We start from the raw sequence: 25,359 nt of genomic DNA on the forward strand, positions 1-25,359 counted from the left end.
CATAACTAATGAGGAGGTACTGAATAGAATTGGGGGGATGAGAAATTTGGGGCACAACTTGACTAGAAGAAGGCATCGCTTGCTTGAACATGTTCTGAGGCATCAAGCGATCACCAATTTAGTATTGGAAGGCAGAGTGGGGGGTAACAATCCTAGAGGCTTCAATATTTCTCTAAGAGAATGGCCTCTCTCGAATTGTCCTGCTCTTATCAGTTGTAATTTCTGTCAAATCGCCGCATATGTCTCAATACCTTTTGACTTTGTTGACATGTTGTGACACACTAACCAGATTTTGAGAATGTATATAACTTACATTCTCTCAAACCAGCTGCAAGGTTTTTTTTTTTTCACATCTTCCAGCGTGAGATCAAGTACCGCAGTTAACATATCGATTGACTTCCAGAATTTCTAGTGTTATGCATTAATCTGTTGATCGTTGTATCTAATCTTGTATTAATAATTGTAATAAAGTTTTCTGCTAGGGAATATATATCCTTGAGGCTTTCATTGACTATTTCAATTTTGGTAATACGGTTTTTTGAGATTTTTGTTAATTATTTTATTTTTGTGTCAACACACGGATATACATTCTGTTTGTGCACCCTCTAGACTGCATGTGTAATATGTGTGAATTCGTAATATAATGTATAATGATGTAATTATCTCTATTTTCATCACATATATTCCATTCCCAGCCTGTATGTTAGTTAAGTTTTAAGGTCCATCACCCAGCCAGTTAATATATTAAATTCTTCCAAGGTGTTCCATAGCTATCTGATGCTGGTTTTATTTTTTGTATCAACATCTTTAATACTTCCATATACATTTATAAGATTATTCGTTAATTCATCTCTGAAGTTCTGTACATTTCCTTGTGATAATCTGTGGTTTGACTCTATTTGTGAATGGTGTGCTGTGTATTTGGCTCTCATGTTCTATCAGTAGGCAAACACTGATACTGAGTGTGATTCCAGCAGGCTACACATATGGCTATAAATTCACTGAACATCGTTTCAGTTCATGTATCTACTTAATAAATGTGTCTTACACCTTATTGTCTTGTTTGAAAGTGATAATAAGATTAGCTGTATTCCTTGCCAGCTATTTTGAAATAAAAAAAATGGCTCTGAGCACTATGGGACTTAACTCCTGAGGTCATCAGTCCCGTAGAACTTAGAACTACTTAAACCTAAGGACATCACACACACCCATGCCCGAGGCAGGATTCGAACCTGCGACAGTAGCGGTCACGCGGTTCCAAACTGTAGCGCATAGAAGCGATCGGCCACCTCGGCCGGCATTTTGGAATCCTTGTGTAAATCGTCCTCATATGTAGAACATCTACTCCAAAGAAATATCGGAAACGGAAATATTTTCGTATTTTTTGCTGGTTTTATACAGTAACGTCATGAAATATAAACACAATATTTGGCTTTACAATTTCTGGTGATGGAAAACCGTAACTCTCACAGAATATTGTGTATGTTACACCACCTACACTTGATGTAATGGCTCTAATAGGTAACACTTGGCCTGAAATAAGGCTTTTGAAAAATATATGTATATGTTCAAAATGAACTCCATCTTGACCGTTAAGTAATGACATAACATTCATCTTGTCTCAAGCTGACTGGTCCACAGTTATTGGCTGTATATTGTTGGGCAGAATTGGAGCATTATTATTTTTTCCATATTGTTTTCAGGCCATCCAGTTACAATGAAGTCCTTGTGAAGAGGGAGTGTCTTTCGTCTAGTTAATACATTAACTATGCGATTGTATTAGTATGTATAGATTTTTGTAAGGAGAGGAAAAAAATCATGACTTACACTTTTTTAATTTTGATGCACTATACACTTATATGTATAACTGTATATATTAACATCCTTCAGTGGTATCACAGTTCTTTGCCCACATCTAGTTTGTTGAATTCATGTATATAATTATGTACTTATTCACATGTGTATGAAAATGCTGGAAGATAGCTCCTTCCACAATGTATACTTTGATGTGCAAGGTCCATCAAATTCTTCCACAATTTCTCACAGAAGCTATTTTCGTATGTCTACCAGATGATACATTCATCAACAGCATGCTGGACTGTACAGCTCATATACATGAAACATGTTCTTGTAAACACTTGCATTCTTTGTCATTATATTTCCTTATTGTTCATGGGAAGACACCACTGAATGCAGCATAGTCATACGATGCCAGTGAGGGTGTTTGAGTATTTCTGCTGAATATGGCTCCAGTTATCATCGAATTACTGGGTAGATAAAATCACTCATTGCTGAATAATGTCATTTACTATCTCGATATCGAGGATTTTCCAAAACCACCATTGCACTGAACAGGCATTGGGATGACATCCCTACAAGAACTCGTTTGCTGTCACTGACATTGAAACGGTACACTGCATTGAAGAGCAATACTTATGGTACTCGAAGTTCACCCTGTTATTTCATCAGAGGATACTTTATGACATCACTTTCAACAACAACAATATTGAGTTAAACATGCACACGTAATAATGGAAGCTCAGCCTCAAGACACAAGTGTATGAGACACCTATATATCATCTTCCACTTTCCGTTGTCTGTGCCAGAAATGACAGTAGGCCAGGTGTGTGATACAGGTTTATATCATCCCCGTGAACACGGGACATGGGTGGAGGCAGGTTGGGTGAAGTCACGGTACTCTCAGACAATGCAACTATGAGCAGGCACAGCAGCATTCAAGAGTAATAAACCAGTTAAAGTGGATGCTGCCTGCTCGATCATGTCGCCAACCCACAGATGCTCTCAGCTACACTGTAATTGTGTATAATAAAATGCCACCATAGCATAATTGTTTCAATAAATAATAAAACAACACCACAGAATAGTTGTTTAAATGAACAAAAGAGGCCACTAAAAGATAATAAAATGCCTCCATCTGTGCTACAGCATAGTTGTCCAAGTAAACAACAAAATTCCAAGACAAGTGGACTATTATACTATTTTAATTTTGTATAGGTGGGCTATATCTGCAGTTATAATTTACCATAGATTTATATTTTAAATTAACATGAACTAGCTAGATCCACCATCTTGAATTGTGGTTATGAAAAGCGGAAAAGAAGGCAAGATATGGTGGGAATGTGGAGGAGGAAGTGGAGGGGTGATGGTAAACTCTAAGAGGAAGATGTAGGTGGAGGAGGAGATTGATCTCGATCGAGTAGGTGATGGGAGGTGGAGGGGGGAGGGGAGGAGGTTAATGGGGAAGGATAGGTGTGTGGGAGACAGATAGGGGTGCCCTGACCTTGTGACACTGATGCAGACAGAACCCTGTTGTCTGTGCTTGTTACTCCCTCCATCCCTCGCTATCCCTATCACTAAATCTGATAGATTGGAATACATTGCAAATAAAAATTGCCCCATAACTTAATCTTTGATTTGATATTAATCTTCCAGGGAGAGAAAGATTAAGTAATCGACTTCTAGGACATAGTTCAAGCACTCACAAGGCACAGCTGTCTTATCACATAAACACATGAGCTGCATGACAGCTATATATTTGCACCTCGTTTTGCAGTGTATTAGCAATAACACTGTAAGTCAGTTAGTTGTAAGTCTGGTCAAGGAAGGTATAAGCTGTAATTTGACATTGTAATATTCTGTCAATTCTATGTTGCTCAACAAAAAATTCGAGGAATAGCGTATGTCCAATGGAAGATTCACATAGCAGACATAATACGTCGAGAAGACTTTATTGCTTTACCTTTCCTCATTTCCTTTTTAACTTAAGAAGATGTCAGTCATTCCTCATAGAACAAAGTATGTTCTTGACAGCAAATTTTAATAGTTAATTCTTTCTGTAGCTATTAGTCATATCAAGGAAACCAACTGCAGTTTTAAATGTTTCTCAAAATTACGTGAATCATCAGATCAAACGTTTAATGTGAAATAATTTTATTAATACACAGTAAATTCAGCATTATGTTCGAATTTTAAGAAAACATTGACTTAAATACATGTAACAATTATACCAAATGCAAAATACAAAACACTTTAGGGATATCAAAATCTGTTCAGAATAAAACCTGCAACTTGCAATATAAAAATATAAAAAACTGGAATACATGTACATGCTAATAAATGGGCTGACAAGTTCATTCTAAACAGCAATTATCAAATAAGCCGTTATGAAACTGTATCACAGAGTACAGAATCTAAATTCTTACAATTTCTTAACAATTCGTTTTAAAAATTGAAATAATTGTCTTCAGTGATGAAAGCTGCAGTCTTATATTGCTTTGTAAATCCTCGTACACACAATGTCGTCCACTGTCATGGTCTGAAAAATACAACTGAAATTAATCGACTTTCTGGCACAGTTTCGAAGAATCAAATTAAACGTACTGTTTTGGAACGCAGTTATAGTCTATGATGAGTTTTCTTTGCAACTACTTACAACTGTCAGACTGACAACTGAAAATTTCGCCTCAAAGTTAACATTAAGTGCTTTGGAGTCTGTTTCACTGCCAAGCTAGAGATCAATTCACAACCTGGCATTTGATTTCTTGTTTTTGCCAAAATGTTAGCATGCAGCTCTTAGCGAAGCTGTAATTAGATATGTGACCTGTGAAACTGTGTTCCAAATACTCCATATCTCGCCACATATTTTACAAGGCACCACAATTGAGTTTTACACTGGTTTAATGTGCTTGTAATCTTCTAACAATCCACAAAGATAACGCATGGCTACCTTCACTGGTGACTTAATATAGAAGCAGAGAGTTTTACCATACATACACAAAGTGATTACGACCCCAGGTGGTAACCTCTTAATGAATATGGTGTCCGTTTCGTGGCTATGGGCGTACATGTATACTTGACAAGTAGAGCGGCCAGACGGCTCTGGGCATCAATATAAGCGGCAAGGGGTATTTACTTATGCCCGGCAAGCAGGAAGTCATGACGGCTGGACGTGGGAGCAGGTAAACGTGCGCCCTAAAATTAGCGACTGGCTATTGTGCGAATTTCAAGACACTTGCCAGCATCTTCGTTAACTACTCTTCTTTGTAATGTCGTAAAGCGCTACAGCTTTCACCTGCTCCTTTCTGCTTACGAGTCGATTGAATACTAATAATTTGATTTCCTAACGTACACAAGACAGATGACACAAATTTTTATAATCTGAAGAGCATGAACTATCCCAATGAACTGATGTACCAGATGTTACAAAGTCCAACAGTGCACCAAAATACTTGTAGTATCTCAGCAACATTCTCAGCAGCGAAGAATATAAATCGGCATGCACGGTCAAGTAGCTATAATTTGACTTCCTAATCTACGAAGTACACATGATACAAACACATGTGATGTGAAAGGCATGAATTGTCCTCACATGTCAGATGTTTCAAAAGCCGCACAGTGTAGCATAATACTTGCAGTTTCTCGGTGACCCTCGCTGCCGCGAGGAACAGAAGACCATCCGAATTTTGGGTGTCCTCGCTAGGAACTTTTCACTTTAAAACTATGTCTAGAAACATATTGGTCCGATATTAATGAGATTTTATATATTGCAGGCACTTGTGTTGCTAGTGTAAATCTTACGTTAAAAGTTCTCAAAAACAAAAATTCTTATCATTTTTCTGAGCTCACTTTTCTGCACCTCAAGAAAAACTAATAACAGAAAGCAGGGATTAGTTTTGAGATTCTCTGTCGTAGTTATCACTGCAGCCACTGTGACTGTACATTGTGATACTCGTTTTATGATGAGTATTACCGAAGAGTAGTTTTATGTGCTATGGAACGTGCGGTTATCCGACAGTGGACACAGCCTGCAGCTGTCGTAGGGTTGTTTGTCGCTCTCCAGCGAGGGGTACAGGTACCTCCACCACCTTTAGCCGGTCGGGCGCACTGGACGCTCGGTTCTAGCAGCCGCGGAAGGGTTAATATATGAATGGGAAAATGTGATCAAAATGCTCCATAGCTTGCCATAGGTTTTACAATTTGCTGCAGCTGGTGTTTACACTGGTACAATGCCCTTCCAAGCCTCTCACAACTCGCCACAGGTACGCAGTTTGATGCCACCGAGGATGGTAACCACTTAGAAAACCTGGCGATAACATTATAAGCCTATGTCAAAAACAAACAATTTCAAAAAGATCTCAGTTCTTATTTCACGATTTAGGAGTGAAGGGATCTATAACCAACTTTCAAACGTTTATAATTATTTGGGGCGGCTTTTCATGCCTCACTGAAAAGTATTCCATTGATGGGATGACTGGGTAATTATGACCCCAAAAAATGTTAGCCTACTCATTTTCTGAGTAATTTCAATTGCCGCGCGGGGTAGCCGTTGTCCTTATCGTTAGTTTCAGTTCGATTAAGTAGTGCGTCAACTTAGGAACCGATGAAATGAAATGATCGTATGGCATTGTTGGCCGGGGGCCCCATTCGGGGCAGTTCGGCCGCCAATTTGGTCCATCAGACCTTACCACGAATTTCCAAACATTTTTTCAATTATTAAGCTACTTCAGTATTACTCTAAAACAAAGGACACTTCTTAGTGCTTTATCAGGTCCTTTGTTAGAAGAAAGTCACATACACAACTCCAGTTGCCTCTGATAGACCTCTTAAAATGGAGCTTCCTCCTCGAAGTAGTCCATGTAGAATTTCGCGACCACAGGCGTGTCTATATGGTGTGCTTCGAGGAGGAAGCTTTGGCGTCCTCCAAATGGAAACCTACTTGTTTTCTACGTTATGTGGATAACACATTTGTGATTTGGCCCCATGGAAGGGACAAGCTTCTAGACTTCTTTACACACCTGAACTCCATACATCCGAACATCAAATTCACTATGGAAACTGAAGCAGAAGGAATATTACCATTCCTGGACGTCATGGTCAAATGAAGAGCGGATGGCACCCTGGGCCACGGGGTATACAGGAAGAAAATGCACGCGGATGCAAGCGCATAGCTGCCACCACCCTGCGCAGAGGAATGGGCTGCTAAAAACACTGGTGCACAGCGCGCCCACCATCTCTGACGCAGAGAGTCTGACCCAAGAGCTGGAACATCTCAAAACTGTATTCCGGAAAAACGGGTACTCGTAATGGCAGATCAGACGCGCTCTCCGCCCTAGCTCTACGGTACAGCGTGTGGAGACGGAAGAAGTCACGGAGAAAGAAATAGCCACTGCCTATATGCCATATACTGGCGCACTATCGGGGAAAATAGGACGAATATTGAGGAAACACAGAGTAGGAACTGTCTTTTTCTCACTAAATAAAACGCGAGCATTATTGGGAAGTGTCAAAGACGATCTCGGTTTGCGGATGGCCGGCATACAGGGTGTTACAAAAAGGTACGGCCAAACTTTCAGGAAACGTTCCTCACACACGAAGAAGGAAAATATGTTATGTGGACATGTGTCCGGAAACGCTTACTTTCCATGTTAGAGCTCATTTTATTACTTCTCTTCAAATCACATTAATCATGGAATGGAAACATACAGCAACAGAACGTACCAGCGTGACTTCAAACACTTTGTTACAGAAAATGTTCAAAATGTCCTCCGTTGGCGAGGATACATGCATCCACCCTCCGTCGCATGGAATCCCTGATGCGCTGATGCAGCCCTGTAGAATGGCGTATTGTATCACAGCTGTCCACAATACGAGCACGAAGAGTCTCTACATTTGGTACCGGGGTTGCACAGACAAGAGCTTTCAAATGCCCCCATAAATGAAAGTCAAGAGGGTTGAGGCCAGGAGAGCGTGGAGGCCATGAATTGGTCCGCCTCTACCAATCCATCGGTCACCGAACCTGTTGTTGAGAAGCGTACGAACGCTTCGACTGAAATGTGCAGGAGCTCCACCGTGCATGAACCACATGTTGTGTCGTACTTGTAAAGGCACATGTTCTAGCAGCACAGGTAGAGTATCCCGTATGAAATCATGATAACGTGCTCCATTGAGCGTAGGTGGAAGAACATGGGGTCCAATCAAGAGATCACCAACAATGCCTGCCTAAACGTTCACAGAAAATCTATGTTGATGACGTGATTGCACAATTGCGTGCGGATTCTCGTCAGCCCACACATGTTGACTGTGAAAATTTACAATTTGATCACGTTGGAATGAAGCCTCATCCGCAATGAGAACATTTGCACTGGAATGAGGATTGACACATTGTTGGATGAACCATTCGCAGAAGTGTACCCGTGGAGGCCAATCAGCTGCTGATAGGGCCTGCACACGCTGTACATGGTACGGAAACAACTGGTTCTCCCGTAGCACTCTCCATACAGTGACGTGGTCAACGTTACCTTGTACAGCAGCAACTTCTCTGACGCTGACATTAGGGTTATCGTCAACTGCACGAAGAATCCTCGTCCATTGCAGGTGTCCTCGTTCTAGGTCTTCCCCAGTCGCGAGTCATAGGCTGGAATGTTCCGTGCTCCATAAGACGCCGATCAATTGCTTCGAACGTCTTCCTGTCGGGACACCGTCGTTCTGGAAATCTGTCTCGATACAAACGTACCGCGCCACGGCTATTGCCCCGTGCTAACCCATACATCAAATGGGCATCTGCCAACTCCGCATTTGTAAACATTGCACTGACTGCAAAACCACGTTCGTGATGAACACTAACCTGTTGATGCTACGTACTGATGTGCTTGATGCTAGTACTGTAGAGCAATGAGTCGCATGTCAACACAAGCACCGAAGTCAACATTATCTTCCTTCAATTGGACCAACTGGCGGTGAATCGAGGAAGTACAGCACATACTGACGAAACTAAAATGAGCTCTAACATGGAAATCAAGCGTTTCCGGACACATGTCCACATAATATCTTTTCTTTATTTGTGTGTGAGGAATGTTTCCTGAAGGTTTGGCCGTACCTTTTTGTAACACCCTGTATTGGGCAGATAGTGCGCACCATCGAAGATCGTTGTCGAGAACATCAGAGGCACACTCGACTTGGGTACCCTAGCAAGTCGGCGGTCGCAGAGCACAGTTCGTCCGAAAATCACGAAATGGACTACCAACATACCAGGGTCTTGGCACAGACACATAAATACTGGGACAGCGTCGTTAGAGAGGCTATCGAAATTCGTACCAGGGACGGATTCAACAACCGAGATTGCGGCTACAACCTCAGCAGAGCAAGGGAACCAGAATTGAGTCTAATTAAAAAGACGTTCACAAAAGGAAACGAACGGGCGACTAGGGCGGACGAGGCAATTACGCCAACACCACCACAGACGCGACGTCAGCGTCTCACCGACTGCCGACGCGCGGGCGCGGACCGCGGAGAGAACGCCTCGCGAGGGGAGGGGATTTAAGACGACCGCCCGTCCTCAGGAGCTCAGTTCGTAACCTACATTTTAGAGTCAGATGAGACACCTTTCAGTTTCTAACTTATGTAGTGGGCGAAACTATAGGAAAAAGTAATGAACTTGTGTAGAAGTCTTAATTATCACGAACATAATATTGAGCTGAATAGAACATGTGAAAGTTAGTGGTCAATGAACGACTTAAGAAAACCTGAATGGGCCATAGGAAACTTACGTGTGAAGAACATGGATGCTAATGTCTCAAGCCATTATGCATAGAAATACTTTAAAGAAGGCTTTTCAAACATTGGATGTCAAATTTCTGATTTCATGGTTTGAGAAAAAAGTACTTATTCGTAATAAAAGATGCCAATTACGATCAAAATTAATCTCAAAGTAAATATGAGGCCCTCAGTGTTGAGGGTGCTCAGTAACATATGATTAGTGCTGACTATAAGCATTTTCCACTGTTTTCACCCATAATATCAATTGTGTGAGGTAATCGCTCTAAGAAATAGTAATGTAGTTGTCAAAGGACTGACACTAATATTTTCTGTGCGGTAGTAATTCTAAAATCTTGAATTTGAGCTTCACTTTAAGAAAGTTACAGCTGTCTAAACTGGTGGAAGAGAGGAGGGAGGGTCTCAGTGCTAATATTCATTATCTGAGTGTGGATTTAAGTTTAGTGTGCACTAATGACATGCATAAATGTTGTGCGTTTTATCTTACAAGGGGACCTTACGGGCTGTCCCTCTTCGTTTTGCTTTATTATAGGGTTTACAGGTCAGTGACTGAGCACCAGTTATTTAATGCAGTACAACACAGCCCTTAGAAGAACTCTGAAAAATTGCCTTTTGCAGTTGTAGAATTTGACTGCTATTAAAGAAACATTCCAGACTGATTAACGCAATCGTCAGTAAAAAATTCATAATGTCTAAACTCTAGTAATTATGTAGTCTTCGGTTGTTACCTAGGTGGCAACATTATTTTACTTTTATTTACAGTCTATTTAAAGAACTGAAATGTTCACTGATAAGTGATGAATTCTAATACTTTAGGAAAAATAACACACTCCTGGAAATTGAAATAAGAACACCGTGAATTCATTGTCCCAGGAAGGGGAAACTTTATTGACACATTCCTGGGGTCAGATACATCACATGATCACACTGACAGAACCACAGGCACATAGACACAGGCAACAGAGCATGCACAATGTCGGCACTAGTACAGTGTATATCCACCTTTCGCAGCAATGCAGGCTGCTATTCTCCCATGGAGACGATCGTAGAGATGCTGGATGTAGTCCTGTGGAACGGCTTGCCATGCCATTTCCACCTGGCGCCTCAGTTGGACCAGCGTTCGTGCTGGACGTGCAGACCGCGTGAGACGACGCTTCATCCAGTCCCAAACATGCTCAATGGGGGACAGATCCGGAGATCTTGCTGGCCAGGGTAGTTGACTTACACCTTGTAGAGCACGTTGGGTGGCACGGGATACATGCGGACGTGCATTGTCCTGTTGGAACAGCAAGTTCCCTTGCCGGTCTAGGAATGGTAGAACGATGGGTTCGATGACGGTTTGGATGTACCGTGCACTATTCAGTGTCCCCTCGACGATCACCAGTGGTGTACGGCCAGTGTAGGAGATCGCTCCCCACACCATGATGCCGGGTGTTGGCCCTGTGTGCCTCGGTCGTATGCAGTCCTGATTGTGGCGCTCACCTGCACGGCGCCAAACACGCATACGACCGTCATTGGCACCAAGGCAGAAGCGACTCTCATCGCTGAAGACGACACGTCTCCATTCGTCCCTCCATTCACGCCTGTCGCGACACCACTGGAGACGGGCTGCACGATGTTGGGGCGTGAGCGGAAGACGGCCTAACGGTGTGCGGGACCGTAGCCCAGCTTCATGGAGACGGTTGCGAATGGTCCTCGCCGATACCCCAGGAGCAACAGTGTCCCTAATTTGCTGGGAAGTGGCGGTGCGGTCCCCTACGGCACTGCGTAGGATCCTACGGTCTTGGCGTGCATCCGTGCGTCGCGGCGGTCCGGTCCCAGGTCGACGGGCACGTGCACCTTCCGCCGACCACTGGCGACAACATCGATGTACTGTGGAGGCCTCACGCCCCACGTGTTGAGCAATTCGGCGGTACGTCCACCCGGCCTCCCGCATGCCCACTATACGCCCTCGCTCAAAGTCCGTCAACTGCACATACGGTTCACGTCCACGCTGTCGCGGCATGCTACCAGTGTTAAAAGACTGCGATGGAGCTCCGTATGCCACGGCAAACTGGCTGACACTGACGGCGGCGGTGCACAAATGCTGCGCAGCTAGCGCCATTCGACGGCCAACACCGCGGTTCCTGGTGTGTCCGCTGTGCCGTGCGTGTGATCATTGCTTGTACAGCCCTCTCGCAGTGTCCGGAGCAAGTATGGTGGGTCTGACACACCGGTGTCAATGTGTTCTTTTTTCCATTTCCAGGAGTGTATTTTTCTATTTGTAATTATGGCACACGAAAACAAAATGTGGTACATATGCGAAGTGCCTTGCTGTAAAATGATAAAGTTACATCCAACAGTAACACTGCTTAGCCTCTAGAAACAAAGCATTTTATTTTCAGTTCGATGTTTAACATTTTTGTACCAAATTTTAAATTACTGAGAATACTCGCATTTTCATCTGACTAATAATAAAAAAATAAGACACTCATTTATTAAAAAGCTATTATTCTATATTTGGTAATAAACATAGCCATTTATTGATCAATATGAAATTTGAGTAAGTATAAAAGTTTATACCAAGGGGATTAAAATTCTTTAAAGTTACTTTCACTGTTATCTTATGAACTTCATGTAGTTAATTAAAGATTTAAAACTGATGCAACGGAAATGTTTTGACTGTTGATGCAGCAATGGTGCAAAATGAATAATATAAGAAAAATAAAAGTGCGAATTAGTGATTAACAAAAGAGGTATTTCGATTTGACTCCTGACAATTGCTTTCAATTTCCTTGTTCTAGATTGTTGTCCTAGGAGATTAGGATTACCACACTTCCGCTCCACGAACTCAGCAGCTGTCGAAAATGTTAGTACACAAAAATTTTTGTAGTTAATAGTGGGCAGAAATTTAATTCTCAAAGTTGACTTCTTTGAAATTTTTTATTTTATTTTTAATGGCTTCGCACTGCTTTAGGAAATCTATGTTTAGGCACTATAAGTAAGAAACTACAAATAAAGAAGAGGAGGGTCGGTCCCTAAGATATTTCTTTTCCTTCACTACGTAACATAATTAAAGGGTTACATTTAAGATTCCCATAATTGTCTCCCATTAAGACCAGAAGTTGGAAATTTGGCTCAAAGGTACCTACAATCCCTCTCAGTAAAGGTGCAAAATCGAGGCATCCAGTGACTTCACCCTTGGGCTCGGCAATGCTTCAAAAAGCAAGGTGTCTACACATGCGGAAAAAAGACCAAAGCTCAGAAATTCGTGTGAAGTGGATTAATGATATTACATTGACACCAAACTACAGCACAATTCTGCCCGAAGTATCCGACGATTGGAAAGTCCTCACAGCCGCTCTTACCTGCATTTCACCCCATCTCTTGGTGCACCTACCATGGAGGTCAGAACCGCGACGCTCAGCGGTTTTCTTATGGGTGACCAAGGAAAATGTTTCCAACAAGCTACCGCTCAGAATCGACACCAGAAGGCCTCAGTGTGTGGCATAGAGGGCGTCAATGAAACCACCCCTTTACTTGGGGCGTTGATGCCTAGACATCTCGCTATGGAAAACAACAGCTCTCAGTGCGATGAGTAACAGGGCGACGTTCTTGACAAACTTCTACGCTGTTGACGTCCCCCAAACGAATCAGCCCATCTCTGAGGGCATCGCGTGTCTGAAATCAAATTGAGTGATCGCACCCCTGTGGAGTGCAGCACGACCGCAATTTTTGTCTAGTGTACAGGGCGGAACCACAAGGGGCCGTTCAAACCCATACTACGAAAATTTGACGTGATCCGAAGCAGCAAAACGTGTTTATGATTCTTGAGCCCTCCCATTTTGCGCCCTCCTATGGCGTGATCACAGCTAAGCCCTGCGTCACTGAACTAGCGCCTGCTGGTAACGTGCGAAATCTAAGAGTAATTTAAAGAGGTAGTTGTCATACTAGTGCCAAGGAATCAGTAAATGGTTGCCTGTATACAGCGGCATTTTTGTTGAAGTGCCCAGCGAACAACCGTGGGTGTCACTCAGGGATTTTAGCGGGATCCTTTGACGTTTTATTCGCGCATGTTTCGACGTCGCGACATCCTGAGATCACGCCAGAGGAGTGCGCGAAACATTAGGGCTGAAAAAGCATAAGCACCCATTTCTGCTTCGGATCACGTTTGATTTCCATCAAATGGTTTTGAACGATCTCTAGCATACCGGAGCAAACACTGCGGCCGTGATACACTACAAAGGAGAGCGGATTACGTTAATTGGGGTTAAAGGCCCATGAGGTCTCTTTCCCGTAGCTCATCTCGCTGTGAATTGTCGTTTACGTTCACGAAACGTGTAGAAATCAACTTCCCAAGTAAAGGGGTAGTTCATTGACACCATTTATGCCATCTTCTGTGACCTTTTCTTGTCGATTCTGATAGGCGGTGTGTCGGAATCTTTTTCTCTGCAACCCATTGGAAAACGGAATAATTTAAACGCTGGGCGTCACATTTCTGATCTCCATCGCAGAGACATCAAAAGAATGAGTCAAATATGGGTGGCAGGGGCTGTGAATACCTTCCCATTGTGTCAAACGTCCCCGGCGGCATTGAGCGGAATAGCAGTGACGTTTGGTGCTAATGTGACATCATTAACCCGCTCTAGACCTCACATGAACTTCTGAGATCTGGCCTTTCTTCCGCAAGTGTCGACAACTTGCCGTTTTTGGTGATATCGCAAGGTGCCAGGATTTTGCACCATTACAGGCGAAGGTTGTAGGTATCTTTGAGACTGCTGAGATCTTACACCACACGTAAAGAGCGGTCAAAAGAGTTGAGGCTTTGGATCCGGACTGGAAGCAGTCCTACACAATGTTTTCGCGCCGACCCTACTCACCATCTTCAGCTCTTCGTCTGAGAACTCCCGCACGGTGGTGGTGGTCTTATCGCCCTTCTGGATGTGGTGCAGCTTGTTGCCTTCCTGGGTGATGGTAGAATTCACTTTGCGGCCGTCCGGAGTCTCCTCCACGAACTCCTCATCGAGTTTGAAGGTGATGAGCATGGTCCTGAACGCCGACGCAGACTTGAACGTGTAGGTGTCTCCCTCCTTTGTCAGCTCCACGACGGGGCTAACTGCGCCGGCCATCTTGCGAGCCAACATGCCCGCCCCTGTAATAGATGTGCGATGCTTTACTATCAAGCGTTCAGTGCTGCAGCGCCAGATTTCAGCGTAGGTTACAAGCAGCCACCTAACTATGGCAGTCACGGTCGGTATTCACGTCATACATGGGCATCTCTGTGACACATAATACAAAATCCCTTACGAATGCGGTCGAGTACACAGAGGAACTACTAAAAGACATCAACACTCGCCTTAAAGTATCCAATGGCAGTTGTCTGGGCAGCACGGATAATCGTCAGTAGCAGATCGTGTATTGGGTCCAGGAAACCACCAAATTCGATTCTCTGATGCTCTAGTTTTATAAAGGTCTAATCATTACCATGTCAGCACGTACAGGAAGCCACTGAAATTAAAAACAAAAACTTTAACGAAAGGAGGACTGAAATTAAGAACCTTGGGGGCTGTAGTGCTCAACAAGCAAAAACAACATGTGCAGTACAAGCTGTGTAACGTCTACGTATTGTCTAAGTTTAATCGAGCTTTGTTGCTTGGCAGTGACACACAGCGTCAAATTTAGTTTCGTCCTTGAGTTCTGCACATCGTTGTAAATACACTTATTTGTGGTTTAATGTGCAGCATACTTGCTTAGCTCTCATTAGTGTTTACGCTAACGCTTTCATCACAAGAATCAAGAGCTTGAAGCTCAGTTTACGAAATCAAATCAACAGTAAATTGTTCTTCTTCTGCTAGCGCTTATACGTTCTGGATGTTGGTGAAAATCATAGCTACATCAATTTTACTTGTTCGAAAAAACTGTTCGTTCGTATGTGAAGTCCATGTCTGTAAGTTTCCGATACAAGATGTTCCTCCTGTAGCTCGTCCTCTTTTATCAAGCAGGTACTTCTCCTTGGAGAATGATCAGCAGCAGTTTGTACCTATTTCGACTGCTCGTTACATGGCTGAGATATATTTTTCTGAACTTTAATGCGTTTGGGAGTTCTTTCTCCCCCTTCGTTTTGTGGATAATGTCGATGTTAGTAATTTCGTCTGTCCATGCCACTCTTAGCATTCTCCTATACAGCCATAACTCAAATGCCTCTAACAAAAAATCAATATAACAGGCACAGAGTCTCAGTTCATGTCTCTTCACCTCTGGAGTAAGATCTGAATGCAGAACAGAGACTCTCGAGTATCGATATCATTTCTAAAGGAAAACTCTGTAGATGCTATTTCTGCTTCACAAACTTTGCAGATTGATTAGTGAATAATTTTTGACAAGTCACTCAAAGACAAAAAAGAAAAGAAAAAATTGATATTCATACAGGTATCGACAGAAAATGCAGAATTGTAAACTTTGGCTGCGGATTGTTGACTGTGTGACGCTGCAGGGCAATTTCATCACGCAGCTGGCAAGGATGGTAAAATGGTTGGGATGTCGATGCCAGGGCATAAAGTCTTTGCGAATTTCATTCCGTGTACTCAGTTGGACAGTAACTATGCCTCGCAGACAGGCCCTTGAACAATATACGCAGGTAGGAAACGTCTAGTTGGGCTCAAAGAGGCCGGTTGGAATAATACGCGAATCGCTCGACATTTAAATAGCAGCCATGCCACTATTCGACGACGTTGGTAGGAATGCTTCAACTATGGTCGAACACAGCGTCAAGAAAAGAGTGGTCGACCTACATCTACATCTACATGGTTACTCTGCAATTCACACTTAAGTGCCTGGCAGAGTGTTTATGGAACCATTTTCATACTACTACACTACCACACGCCACTCTCGAATGGCGCGTGGGAAAAAGGAACACCTAAATCTTTCCGTTCGAGCTCTGATTTCTCTTATTTTATTATGATGATCATTTCTCCCTTCTTAGGTGGGTGTCAATCAAATATTGTCGCATTCGGAAGAGAAAGTCGGGGACAGAAATTTCGTAAATAGATCTCGCCGCAGAGAAAAGCGCATTTGTTTCAGTGATTGCCACCGCAATTCGCGTATCATATCAGTGACACTCTCACCCCTACTGCCCGATAACACGAAACGAGCTGCCCTTCTTTGCACTTTTTCGATGTCATCCATCAATCCTGCCTGGTAAGGATCTCACACCACGCAGCAATATTCCAGCAGAAGACGGACGAATGTAATGTAGGCTGTCTCTTTAGTGGATTTGTCTCGTCTTAAAAGTGTTCTGCCAACAAAGCGCAGTCTTTGTTTCGCTATCCCCACAATTTTATCTATGTGGTCTTTCCAATTTAAGTTGCTCGTAATTGTAATTCCTAGGTATTTATTCGAATTGATAGCCCTTAGATTTGTGCGATTTATCGTACACCCAAAATTTATCGGATTTTTTTAGTACCCATGTGGGTGACCTCGCACTTTTCATTGTTTAGTGCCAATTGCCACTTTTCGCACCGTACAGAAATTCTCTCTAGATCATTTTGTAATTGGAATTGATCGACTGATGATTTTACTAGACGGTAAATTAAAGCGTCATCTGAAAATAATATAAGGGGGCTGCTCAGGTGATCACCTAGATCATTTATATAAATCAGGAACAGAAGAGGGCCTATGACACTACCTTGCGGAACGCCAGATATCACTTCTGTTCTGCTCGATGATTTACCGTCTGTCACTACGAACTGTGACCTCTCTGAGAGGAAATCACGAATCCAGTCACACAGCTGAGACGATAGACCATATGCACGCAATTTGATTAATAGTCGCTTCTGAGGAACGGTATCAAAAACCTTCTGGAAATCTAAGAATATGGAATCGATCTGAGATCCTTGTCGACAGCACTCATTACTTCATGGGAATAAACGATATTTTCTGAATCCGTGTTGGTTATGTATGAATAAGTCATTTCCTTCAAGATGATTCATAATGTTCGAGTACAGTATATGCTCCAAAATCCTACTGCAAATTGAGGTCAGTGATATGGGTCTGCAATTCAATGGGTTACTCCTATTTCCTTTCTTGAATATTGGTGTGACATGTGCTACTTTCCAGTCTTTAGGAAGAGACCTCCCGTCAAGTGAGCGGTTGTATATGATTGCTAAGAAAGGCGCTATTGTGTCTGCATACTCTGAAAGGAACCTGATTGGTATACCATCTGGACAGGAAGACTTGCCTTTCTTAAGTGATTTGAGTTGTTTCGCAACATCTAAGATATCTACTTTTATGTCACTCGTGCTAACAGCTGTTCTGGTTTCGAATTCTGGAATATTTACATCGTCTTCTTTCGTGAAGGAATTACGGAAAACTGTATTTAGTAACTCCGCTTTAGTGGCACCATCGGTAACATTTCAGTCGCTATCGCGCAGTGACAATATTGACTGTCTTTTTGCCACTGGTGTACTTTACATACGACCATAATCTCTTTGAGTTTTCTGCCATATTTTGAGACAATGTTTCATTGTGGAAACTATTAAAAGCATCTCGCATTGACGTCTGCACTAAATTTCGAGCTTCCCTGAAACTTAGCCAGTCTTGGGGATTTTGCTTACTGCTGAATTTGGGATTTTTTTTCGTTGCTTCTGCTTCGTGTACCGTGGTGGACCAGTCCCGTCTCTTATTAACTTATGCGGTATGAATCTATCTATTGCTGTCGATACTGTATCTTTGAATTTGAGCCATATCTGGTCTCTACTTACACAATTAGCTTGGAAGGAATGGAGACTCTCTGTTAGAAAGGCATCAAGCCAATTTTTATCTGCTGTTTTAAATAGATATATTTTGCGTTTATTTTTAGTAGTTTGGTTGATATGGTTTTGAGCCTCGCTACAATGACCTTGTGATCACCACTCCCTGTATCCGTCATGACGCTCTCTATTAGATCAGGATTATTTGTGCGTAGGAGGTCAAGTGTGTTTTCGCAAACATTTACAGTTTGTGTAGGCTCATGAACTAATTGTTCAAAATAATTCTCAGAGAAAGCATTTAGTACAATTTCGGAAGATGTTTTCTACCACCGGCTTTGAACATGGATTTTCGCCAGCATATGAAGGGTAATTTGAAGTCTCCACCAATTATAAATGTATGAGTGGGGTACTTATTTGTAATGAGATTCAAGTTTTCTTTGAACCTTTCAGGTAATATATCATCTGAGTCGGGGGGCGATAGAAGGAGCCAATTATTATTTTAGTGACGACAGAACCTGAGGACCGAACAACAGCCAGAGGGGCATTCGGAGCCTCGGATTCATCATTATCATCGATCCGACGTGCAACATGTACTTCAGTAACCGCAATAACCATCAACAGACGGCTCACCGAAAGGGGTTTGAGCCCACGGCGCCCCTTACGCCGATTACCATTGACCGCTGCACAAGAGCAAGCCTGTCTTCATTCGTGACGGGCACATTCGGCTGAAATCTCATTGACTGAGAAGTGTCTTCAGTGATGAGTCGCACTTCAAATTAATCAATGACGACCGGCGAAAAAGTGTCTGGAGATGCACCAAACAGTGGTGGGATACGAACCAGGCTGTCAGCCTTGACACACCCCACAACCAGGAGTACTGGTCTGGGGTGCCTTTTCATTTCATAGCAGGACCACTTTTGTCGTCACCCTTACAGCACAGCGGTACGCGACGATATTCTACGCCCTGTTTTGTTGCCCTTTATGGCGAGCCCTCCTGGGCTTACATTTCAGCAAGATAATGTCCGCCCGCACACGGCGAGAGTTTCTATTGCTTCTCTTCGTGCTTACTAAACCCTACCTTAGCCAGTGACGTCGCCGGATCTCTGCCCAACTGAGAACGTTTGGAGCATTATGGACAGGATCTCCCAACCAGTTCTCTATTTTGACTATCTAACGCTCCGGGTCGACAGAATTTGGTGCGATATCCCTCAGGAGTACGTCCAAAAAATCTGTCAGTCAGTACCAAGCTAAGCAACAGCTTGCGTAAGGGGCAGAGTGGAGCAACTTGTTACTGACTCGCTCAATTTGAGAAGCTCTTTGTCTTAAATAAATCCCCAAATTTTTCTGCGATTGTACTCATTTATCTGTACATGTACAAGACATCTACCGACTACCGTCTTAATCGGGTAATTCCTTGTGGTGTATCTCTTTGTTCCTATGTTGTATTTTCAGAAGGCGATTCATCCAGCGTGTTGCATGGAAGCAATTACTTTTTTAGTTCTTAGCAGCTTTGGGAAGATTGAAAACTATGACCGAAGTCATTTCTGAAGAATCATGATCGAATTATAAATTTAACTGAACAGTTTGGTCATCCATATTATTTGTTCTTCGTCAAACAACTTCAGAATGCATTCCATTCGGTGGTACTGCTGCTATCCCATGTTTTATGGCCCTTACCGCTCATCTGTATGATTAAATGATGATGGCGTCCTCTTGGGTAAATTATTCCGGAGGTTAAATAGTCCCCCATTCAGATCTACGGGCGGGGACTACTCAAGAGGACGTTGTTATCAGGAGAAAGAAAACTGGCGTTTTACGGATCGGAGCGTGGAATGTCAGATTCCTTAATCGGGCAGGTAGGTTAGAAAATTTAAAAAGGGAAATGGATAGGTTAAAGTTAGATATAGTGGGAATTAGTGAAGTTCGGTAGCAGGAGGAAAGAGACTTCTGGTTAGGCGAATACAGGGTTATAAATACAAAATCAAATAGGGGTAATGCAGGAGTAGGTTTAATAATGAATAAAAAAATAGGTGTACGGGTAAGCTACTACAAACAGCATAGTGAACGCATTATTGTGGCCAAGATAGACACGAAGCCCATGCCTACCACAGTAGTACAAGTTTGTATGCCAACTAGCTCTGCAGATGACGAAGAAATTGATGAAATGTATGATGAGATAAAAGAAATTATTCAGGTAGTGAAGGGAGACGAAAATTTAATAGTCATGGGTGACTGGAATTCGTCAGTAGGAAAAGGGAGAGAAGGAAACATAGTAGGTGAATATGGATTGGGGCTAAGAAATGAAAGAGGAAACCGCCTGGTAGAATTTTGCACAGAGCATAACTTAATCATAGCTAATACGTAGTTTAAGAATCATGAAAGAAGGTTGTATACATGGAAGAACCCTCGAGATACTAAAAAGTATCAAATACACTCCTGGAAATTGAAATAAGAACACCGTGAATTCATTGTCCCAGGGAGGGGAAACTTTATTGACACATTCCTGGGGTCAGATACATCACATGATCACACTGACAGAACCACAGGCACATAGACACAGGCAACAGAGCATGCACAATGCCGGCACTAGTACAGTGTATATCCACCTTTCGCAGCAATGCAGGCTGCTATTCTCCCATGGAGACGATCGTAGAGATGCTGGATGTAGTCCTGTGGAACGGCTTGCCATGCCATTTCCACCTGGTGCCTCAGTTGGACCAGCGTTCGTGCTGAACGTACAGACCGCGTGAGACGACGCTTCATCCAGTCCCAAACATGCTCAATGGAGGACAGATCCGGAGATCTTGCTGGCCAGGGTAGTTGACTTACACCTTCTAGAGCACGTTGGGTGGCACGGGATACATGCGGACGTGCATTGTCCCGTTGGAACAGCAAGTTCCCTTGCCGGTCTAGGAATGGTAGAACGATGGGTTCGATGACGGTTTGGATGTACCGTGCACTATTCAGTGTCCCCTCGACGATCACCAGTGGTGTACGGCCAGTGTAGGAGATCGCTCCCCACACCATGATGCCGGGTGTTGGCCCTGTGTGCCTCGGTCGTATGCAGTCCTGATTGTGGCGCTCACCTGCACGGCGCCAAACACGCATACGACCATCATTGGCACCAAGGCAGTAGCGACTCTCATCGCTGAAGACGACACGTCTCCATTCGTCCCTCCATTCACGCCTGTCGCGACACCGCTGGAGGCGGGCTGCACGATGTTGGGGCGTGAGCGGAAGACGGCCTAACGGTGTGCGGGACCGTAGCCCAGCTTCATGGAGACGGTTGCGAATGGTCCTCGGCGATACCCCAGGAGCAACAGTGTCCCTAATTTGCTGGGAAGTGGCGGTGCAGTCCCCTACGGCACTGCGTAGGATCCTACGGTCTTGGCGTGCATCCGTGCGTCGCTGCGGTCCGGTCCCAGGTCGACGGGCACGTGCACCTTCCGCCGACCACTGGCGACAACATCGATGTGCTGTGGAGACCTCACGCCCCACGTGTTGAGCAATTCGGCGGTACGTCCACCCGGCCTCCCGCATGCCCACTATACGCCCTCGCTCAAAGTCCGTCAACTGCACATACGGTTCACGTCCACGCTGTCGCGGCATGCTACCAGTGTTAAAGACTGCGATGGAGCTCCGTATGCCACGGCAAACTGGCTGACACTGACGGCGGCGGTGCACAAATGCTGCGCAGCTAGCGCCATTCGACGGCCAACACCGCGGTTCCTGGTGTGTCCGCTGTGCCGTGCGTGTGATCATTGCTTGTACAGCCCTCTCGCAGTGTCCGGATCAAGTATGGTGGGTCTGACACACCGGTGTCAATGTGTTCTTTTTTCCATTTCCAGGAGTGTAGATTATATAATGGTAAGACAGAGATTTAGGAAGCAGGTTTTAAATAGTAAGAAATTTCCAGGGGCAGATGTGGACTCTGGCCACAATCTATTGGTTATGAACTGTAGATTAAAACTGAAGAAACTGCAAAAAGGTGGGAATTTAAGGAGATGGGACGTGGATAAACTGAAAGAACCAGAGATTGTACTGAGTTTCAGGGGCAGCATAAGGGAACAATTGACAGGAGTGGGGGAAAGAAATACAGTAGAAGAAGAATGAGTAGCATTGAGGGATGAAATAGTGAAGGCAACGGAGGATCAAATAGGTAAAAAGACGAGGGCTAGTAGAAACCCTTGGGTAACATAAGAAATATTGAATTTAATTGATGAAAGGAGAAAGTATAAAAATGCAGTAAACGAAGCAGGCAAAAAGGAATACAAACGTCTCAAAAATGATATCGACAGGAAGTGCAAAATGGCTAAGCAGGGATGGCTAGAGGACAAATGTAAGGATGTAGAGGCTTATCTCACTAGGGGTAAGGTAGATACTGCCTACAGGAAAATTAAAGAGACCTTTGGAGAAAGGAGAACCACTTGCATGAATATCAAGAGCTCAGATGGAAACCCAGTTCTAAGCAAAGAAGGGAGAGCAGAAAGGTGGAAGGAGTATATGGAGGGTCTATACCAGGGCGATGTAGTTGAGGACAATATTATGGAAATGGAAGAGGATGTAGATGAAGATGAAATGGGAGATACGATACTGCGTGAAGTCGAAACAAGGCCCTGGGAGTGGACAACATTCCATTAGAACTATTGACGGCCTTGGGAGAGCCAGTCCTGATAAAATCTACCATCTGGTAAGCAAGATATATGAGACAGGCGAAATACCCTCAGACTTCAAGAAGAATATAATAATACCAATCCCAAAGTAAGCAGGTGTTGACAGATGTGAAAATTACCGAACTATCAGTTTAATAAGTCACAGCTGCAAAATACTAACGCGAATTCTTTACAGACGAATGGAAAAACTGATAGAAGCCGACCTCGGGGAAGATCAGTTTGGATTCCGTAGAAATGTTGGAACACGTGAGGCAGTACTGACCCTACGACTTATCGTAGAAGAAAGATTAAGGAAAGGCAAACCTACGTTTCTAGCATTTGTAGACTTATAGAAAGCTTTTGACAATGTTGATTGGAATACTCTCTTTCAAATTCTAAAGGTGGCAGGGGTAAAATACAGATAGCGAAAGGCTATTTACAATTTGTACAGAAACCAGATGGCAGTTATAGGAGTCGAGGGGTATGAAAGGGAAGCAGTGGTTGGGAAGGGAGTGAGACAGGGTTGTAGCCTATCCCCGATGTTATTCAATCTGTATATTGAGCAAGCAATAAAGGAAACAAAAGAAAAGTTCGGAGTAGGTATTAAAATCCATGGAGAAGAAATAAAAACTTTGAGGTTCGCCGATGACATTGTAATTCTGTCAGAGACAGTAAAGGACTTGGAAGTGCAGTTGAACGGAATGGACAGTGTCTTGAAAGGAGGGTATAAGATGAACATCAACAAAATCAAAACGAGGATAATGGAATGTAGTCGAATTAAATCGGGTGATGCTGAATGAATTAGATTAGGAAATGAGAATCTTAAAGTCGTTAAGGAGTTCTGCTATTTGGGGAGCAAAATAACTGATGATGGTCGAAGTAGAGAGGATATAAAATGTAGACTGGCAATGGCAAGGAAATCGTTTCTGAAGAAGAAAAATTTGTTAACATCGAGCATAGATTTAAATGTAAGGAAGTCATTTCTGAAAGTATTTGTATGCAGTGTAGCAATGTATGGAAGTGAAACGTGGACGATAAATAGCTTAGACAAGAAGAGAATAGAAGCTTTCGAAATGTGGTGCTACAGAAGAATGCTGAATATTAGATGGGTTGATCACATAACTAATGAGGAGGTATTGAATAGAATTGGGGAGAAGAGGAGCTTGTGGCACAACTTGACTAGAAGAAGGGATCGGTTGGTAGGACATGTTCTGAGACATCGAGGGATCACCAATTTAGTGTTGGAGGGCAGCGTGGAGGGTAAAAATCATAGAGGGAGACCAAGAGATGAATACACTAAGCAGATTCAGAAGGATGTAGTCTGCAGTAGGTACTGGGAGATGAAGAAGCTTGCACAGTATAGAGTAGCATGGAGAGCTGCATCAAACCAGTCTCAGGACTGAAGACCACAACAACAACAACCGCTCATCTCACTTCTTGTGCTATAATGCCTGATCATGTTTTTCCAGCGACCTCAGGTGGATCCGGCTTCCCGCTATGTAGTTGAATGTCGCGTATGGAAGTTCCCAGACATTTCTTTTGGTATGTTATAAATACTGAATTCTCATGTTTACTTTCAAAACTTCCAATATTTTGACATTTTTGTTTTAGTTCTTCTTCTTTTGCTTCTCCGATTTTCCCCATGATAATCTTGTTCAATCTCCTATATTCATCTGGGTTTCCTTTGTAGTTGTGGCCGTGCGGCTCTAGGCGCTTCAGTCCGGAACCACGCGACTGCTACGGTCGCAGGTTCGAATCCTGCGTCGGGCATCGATGTGTGTGATGTCCTTAGGTTATTTAGGTTTCAGTAGTTCTAAGTTCTAGGGGACTGATGATCTCAGATGTTAAGTCCCATAATGCTCAGAGCCATTTTTTTCCTCTGTAGCTTCTTCTTAGATCCATCAGTTATAATATCTCGTTAGCATCCATGACTTCCTTTTCCTTGTTTCAGGCTGTAACATTTCTCTTTTAATGGTTTTTATTATTTCAGATAAATTAGTAATCATTTCTTTTACAACAAGAACGCAACTACCACAGCAACGTAATAACAAAGACTACGTCCGTAGAGGGCCTGAAATCCATATTTTCCATGAGCGCCTGCTCAACTTGGAAGAGAACAACGTAGTACTATTATCAGAAGCGTTCAGTACAGAAGTCAAAAGGATCAGGGACTCAGCCAATAAAGGCGGCGAAGTACGGCCCTCAAAGGGACTAAGCTGTTTCTTAAACCAGCACCTGCAACTCCTCAGCTTAATCGACCATACAAATAATACCCTAACGTACTTACCAGTAAAATGTGCACAGCAAGCGCGTACTTCCGTCCAATGTTGAAAGCGAGAGCATCATCGACGACATAGGAAAGGCACTGGAGAACATAGAAGCTGGCAAGCAAAGCATTCTGGTACAGC

The 25,359-nt window shown here is 43.2% G+C and overlaps 1 protein-coding gene across 1 annotated transcript in view; it reads right to left on the reverse strand.

Annotated features, from left to right (window-relative positions):
* Positions 1 to 3,934: 3,934 nt before the first annotated feature.
* Positions 3,935 to 25,359, reverse strand: part of LOC126418702 (fatty acid-binding protein, muscle-like) — a 37,743-nt gene continuing 16,318 nt past the window's right edge. Inside the window, exons 2-3 of the mRNA XM_050085600.1 lie at positions 14,433 to 14,704; positions 3,935 to 4,336 (exon numbers count right to left, since the gene is read on the reverse strand). Coding sequence (XP_049941557.1) covers positions 4,286 to 4,336; positions 14,433 to 14,704 — 323 coding nt within the window. The 3' untranslated portion in view covers positions 3,935 to 4,285. The remainder of the gene's footprint in view (positions 4,337 to 14,432; positions 14,705 to 25,359) is intronic.

Source organism: Schistocerca serialis, chromosome 9, assembly GCF_023864345.2.
Source record: "Schistocerca serialis cubense isolate TAMUIC-IGC-003099 chromosome 9, iqSchSeri2.2, whole genome shotgun sequence".
In the NCBI taxonomy this organism is placed as follows: Eukaryota; Metazoa; Arthropoda; class Insecta; order Orthoptera; family Acrididae; genus Schistocerca; species Schistocerca serialis.